This window comes from Micropterus dolomieu, linkage group LG12 (genome assembly GCF_021292245.1).
Source record: "Micropterus dolomieu isolate WLL.071019.BEF.003 ecotype Adirondacks linkage group LG12, ASM2129224v1, whole genome shotgun sequence".
In the NCBI taxonomy this organism is placed as follows: domain Eukaryota; kingdom Metazoa; phylum Chordata; class Actinopteri; order Centrarchiformes; family Centrarchidae; genus Micropterus; species Micropterus dolomieu.
Genome location: NC_060161.1, coordinates 33,287,642 through 33,292,519, shown reverse-complemented (window position 1 = coordinate 33,292,519; position 4,878 = coordinate 33,287,642). Strand labels below are relative to the sequence as shown.

General features: G+C 41.4%; 1 protein-coding gene and 1 long non-coding RNA gene across 5 annotated transcripts in view; both read right to left on the bottom strand.

Moving 5' to 3' along the window:
- LOC123980899 overlaps positions 1 to 699 on the bottom strand; it is a 7,160-nt gene extending 6,461 nt beyond the window's left edge. For 2 of the 4 annotated variants that reach the window (XM_046065487.1, XM_046065489.1), the window contains exon 1: positions 549 to 628. Coding sequence is in view for 1 of the 4 variants with exons in the window: in XM_046065488.1 (XP_045921444.1) it covers positions 275 to 521 (247 nt within the window). In the remaining 3 variants the exon portion in view is untranslated. Of the gene's footprint in view, positions 1 to 274 lie in introns of all 4 variants that reach the window. The other 2 variants (XM_046065488.1, XM_046065491.1) reach the window with 2 other exon arrangements.
- A 794-nt stretch (positions 700 to 1,493) lies between these two features.
- LOC123980959 lies at positions 1,494 to 2,618 on the bottom strand. Its single transcript, XR_006827616.1, has 4 exons — positions 2,388 to 2,618; positions 2,233 to 2,312; positions 1,851 to 1,925; positions 1,494 to 1,565 (listed from the first exon to the last, which is right to left on the bottom strand). It is a non-coding gene; the product is annotated as an uncharacterized LOC123980959 (long non-coding RNA).
- Between the last annotated feature and the right edge of the window lie 2,260 nt (positions 2,619 to 4,878).

Genomic DNA, 4,878 nt, shown 5'->3' with positions numbered 1-4,878 from the left:
AATGCAAGAAAACTAGATCACCATCAGAGCTCTGTGCTTCAGCTTTGCTAAATCAATATTAAATAGATAAAAATATTCACCCATCTTATTATTATATTCTGTTAATCTAAATGCGCAAAGAAGTACCACAACATGGTACTGTACTACTTTCCATCACTGTTCCCATTAGGGTGAAATTTAACTGTGATTAAATCTTACTGCAGATTAAAATATAAAAATAACCAGATTTTTTAATGGAGTTTGGTGCAGGTTTGAAGCAACAGTTGTTCCCCACCTGTCCTACAGAGAGAGACCCGAGGCTGCAGCACCGCCTCCAGCTGCCTCCTCTGCCGGTCGATCTCCTGCCTCAGACCCGAAGCCTCCTCCTCGTACCCGGCTACGGTTCTCTCCACAACCGCGAAGATTTCCTGCGCGGCTGTTGTCAGTTTCTCTGCGATGAATCCTCTCAGGATCTCCGTTTTGGACAGTTTATAGTCCACAGAGTCCACCGAGGAGACAAACAGCACGTTTACTGTCTCCATTTGTTCCGAGAAAGTCTCAAGTTTGACCAGAGACTCATGTATTTCTTCAGTGGCCTCCAGGTGGCACTGCTTCGGTTGCACACAATAATGTTGTCCGACTGAAAATCATCACAAATCAAAGGTTCCGCAGTCTTCTTCTTCTTCTTCTTCTTCAGTTCGAGGTGCATCACCGCCACCTACTGTGCCAGAGTTCCCTCTTTCCCTCAGTAGACGACAAAGAAATTTAAATCCTCCTCAGTCATAGAGTTTCTTTTAAAATCTCAAACAAGTCTTTATTTTTTCTTGCCTCAATGCTAAATAAATTTCATTTATTGCATTAATTCATTTCAGTGTCTGCAGCCACAGGATGCGGGTCAGACAGACTCACCATCAACCTCTCAGCAGGAAAAAACTCCCGAGTTTGTGTCTTTGTATCATCATCAGGCTCTGAACTCTTAAATCCTTCCTGTTTGACTTCCAGCTGGGTTCTCAGCACTGACTTCTCTATCAGGCAGACACAGTCAGTGAGTTTCAGACGCTGACAGAAGTTTGCTCTCCTTTTGTGCAGCTCGGCAGTGAGGTCAAAACTAAAGAGAAATCACACTCGGATTGGTCTGAGGTTTTATTGCAGACACGCTGTAGCTTCAGAGAAGATGGAGACACTGATTCTCACTAAACACTCTCCAGCTTTAAGATGAATACATTGTGTTTTTGTGTATTTGGCATCTGTATTAGGTTTTAACCACTCATTTTCAATATTATTCATTTCAACAGTAAGGATAATGTAATTAAACACCAGACTTTTCTGTTAATGGTAACTTGAAGGCAACACATGTGGCTTGGAAAACCGGGAAGGGGGAATTAAATAAAAGACAAATTTAATGACCTAGGGAATTAATTAAGGTTCAAATATATTATTATATATTTGAACCATAATTAAAAGGAGAAAATGTAGAAAAAGGGCACAGAGGGTCATTACTGACGAGGCAGAGGTGTGTTTCAAAATACCAAATGTGTTTATTTTTAATGAAGCAAGAGTAATAAACAAACTGGAAGCTGGAAGTGCTGAAAAAAAAGGAAACACAATTAGAACTCTGATAAAATGGTAGGATTGATAATTGATAATTTGATAACCTCAAAATAAATTCAGATAAAGCAGGAACTTAATATAGCCCCTGCAAAATAACTTTATACAAAACTAAGCAGAGGTCACTTGTGGAGAGGCAGACTACACTGAGGAGTGCCCAGGAGTGCTACCACTACCCACTTTAAGTGCAGCACTGCAAACCTCACAGCATTACTCACGGCAAAATTGCGCAGTCTATATTGTGTCCCCGTGCAATTACTCACCTGCAAAAAAGTGAAGGGACCTTGCCAGGGTACCTACCCTCCCAACAAGATAGCACCCTGCTCTAAAAATATAAACTAAAAACAAAAGGAATCAAACAAATTAACATACAATCACCCAGTTGGCCGGACAAATGGCAAACTGAATCACAAAAAACCCACACGAGAGAGTCCAATTGATGTAAATCAAATATAAAGCTAAATGAATACAAGTTAGACTAACTAAATGGGCAAAGCAGAACTAAACTGAACATCAAACTAGCAAACCAAAAGGGCTAAACAGCAGAGGTCTAAACACAGGAGGGAACGGGAAAAGCGCCGAAAACAATTAGCCAGGCTCAACCTTACTGTGTTAAAATACATTTAGAACCATTAACCTACTCACCACCCGTGAGATGGGCCATGAAGGCACAACAAACACCAGTCACAGGGCAGGAGGGGCTTCCTAGAGGGTTCCTAACAGTGCTTCAAACAGAAAGTAATAAATTATAATCAGCTGTTTGAGGTAAAGATGTGCATAAAAGTGTTCCTTTCACATACCTGGGGCTACAAACACCAACCACTCAGGGACAGATCAGGAAGCAGAGGGAGAGCAAAGAAACTCTGCACACTTGCTAGTAGCATAATAACAAAAATCTGGACAGAACAGATCGTTCTTACAGATCAGCCATTGAAGAAATGTTTGTCCCATCTTACTAATGCTGCGTTCCAAGCAACTCGGAACTGGGAAATTTCCAACCTCCAACTAGAAAAACTATCTTGGAATGCCGCTTGAAGTTGGATTTCCTACTTGTGAACTCGAAGAAAAAATAATCAGAGACTTCACGAGTAGCAGCTGAATGACGTCAGAAAACAATGTCAGCGCCCCTGGAAGCACACATTGTAAATGGTAAACCATAAACTAAAAGCCAACAAAAAGTATATTTGCATGTATTTAAATTAAAATAATACATATGGTCATATAGTAAAACCTGTTCTGCATGTATGTTGATGAAGAAATAGGTTTTGCACATTAGGTAGCTGACTACAGTAAAGAATCTCATAAAGTCATCTTTTCTGCACAAGTTATTGTTAAAAATGGCAAAACACTGACTGACTTGAGGGCTACTAACTTCTATAGCCAGAGGGGTTCACAGAACTAGTAACGTATGAGCTATTTATGTCAGTTGTTGCCATCCTTTTAATTAACACCTAAAGTACTGCCGAGGGTGCAACCGGTGTGTACACTTTGTCACTGTCAGCCATGATTTTCGTTCACTTTGGGCGTCATGCACCACCATGCACCTGGATTGCTTTGATGTCGGAAGTCGGAAGTCTCAACTGGGAAATATCCCAGTTCTGACCGGTCTCGAGCACGGCTTAAGGCCCCATCTACACTTCTGGGTTTTTATTTCAAAACGGAGACCTTTTGTTACGTTTGTGCCTCCACACTAAAATGGCGGAAACGAAGATCTAAAACGTAGAAGTTTGGAAACACTGCCGATCCCGTTTTCCGTTTCGAAACTCCGGAGTGAGTTTTAGTGAAGACGGGCAAAAACGGAGGACTTTAGAAACGATGACGCAGACGCTCACGCTCGGCTCTCTGATTGGGTCTTATAAGTCATGCAAAGCAGACACTGTGTGCACTGACAGAGTTTTTGAGTTGGTGTTTTTATTTAAATATTCTGCCTACATTTGTACTGGGCATGTTGCTGTTTACTTTGCGATGATTGCCAGTCTGTTTTCCGCCGCCACACTCCCGTGTTACATTCAGTAACAGTCCCAGCTCCTTATTAGTGCATGCAAAAAAAAAAATCTAGTCTTTGTCTGTATTTCTTTATTCTTTGGCCAAATCTTCTGTAACTACGAAAGAGAGAGACCATCTGCTTCATGTTTACACTGGCATGCGCATGCCCAGTGTTCTTGAACGGCCACTAGATGTGCATTTTCAGTGGTTTTAACGTAGAGATCCTGTTTGTTTTAAACTAAAACGGAGTAGTGTGGATGGGGCCTGCTATGTGTTGATGTGATATCTCACTTTCTGTTATTTTCTCCTCTTTGTTCTTTAATGTCCAGTTTTCTCTGCTGCAGATGGCAGGAAACTTACTCACACAGTTAGTTTATGATCGCAGAGATGGACACTGCTCATTATGATGAAATATTATTATTGTTTTCCAGCTTCCCATGGCACAGCTCCATCCCCTGCAGATCCAGTGCTATCAGTGTTGAGAATTACCCTGTTCTTAAAGGGGCTGATGGGAATGTCATTAGTTCTGCAGGTATTGGTCATAAAGCAAAGTGTTGGACACATTAAATTGTTGACCTGATGATGGCGCTAGATTCAAAGTCAGAGGATCATCAATCTTATTACAGTTCTTCCTGAGGGAAACATTAATGTCTGAACCCGAAATCCATGAAGTTTCTGAGAAACAGGTTTGATGGTTGTAGCCTGGGGGGCTTTTTACACTAAAGCTAGGTGCCTGGTTACATATATACATAATTACAAATAATAAAGACGACAAAGGACTAAATTAAAGCAAAATCTGTCTGCCACAACATGGTATCCAGCTCCTAATACTCCAGGCAGGACAGGGAAGAAACTGGACTTTCACCCAGGAGACCAGTGTTTGGTCACAAAAGTCAGTATTGCGTGTTTGTAATGAAGTCACTTAAATTAAGTATGGTTTGTGAGTTACATAAATAATGTTACCGAATGTAGTGAACAACGGTGTGGATTTGTGCATTTGTGCATTTTACATTGAATAAATTTGGAGCTACCCTAAATTCCTTTCTCCTCCCCAGAGAAGAAGGGGAGGGGTCAAAGTTGCTTTCTCTAAGTGTTATCCCGACCATGAAACTGGCACCTTTTTGATTCCGAAGCTGATAACGCGGGGCCTGACTGTTAAACTGACAAAGGGACACGAACCAGCCATTGGCATCTCCCTGAACAGCCTATCAAAACTGGCCCCCCACACACGTTTCCGTGGCAACTGACCTTATTCTTTGTTTTATTACCACATCAAAGGGATACTCCTTGTCTCACCTAAGTGTG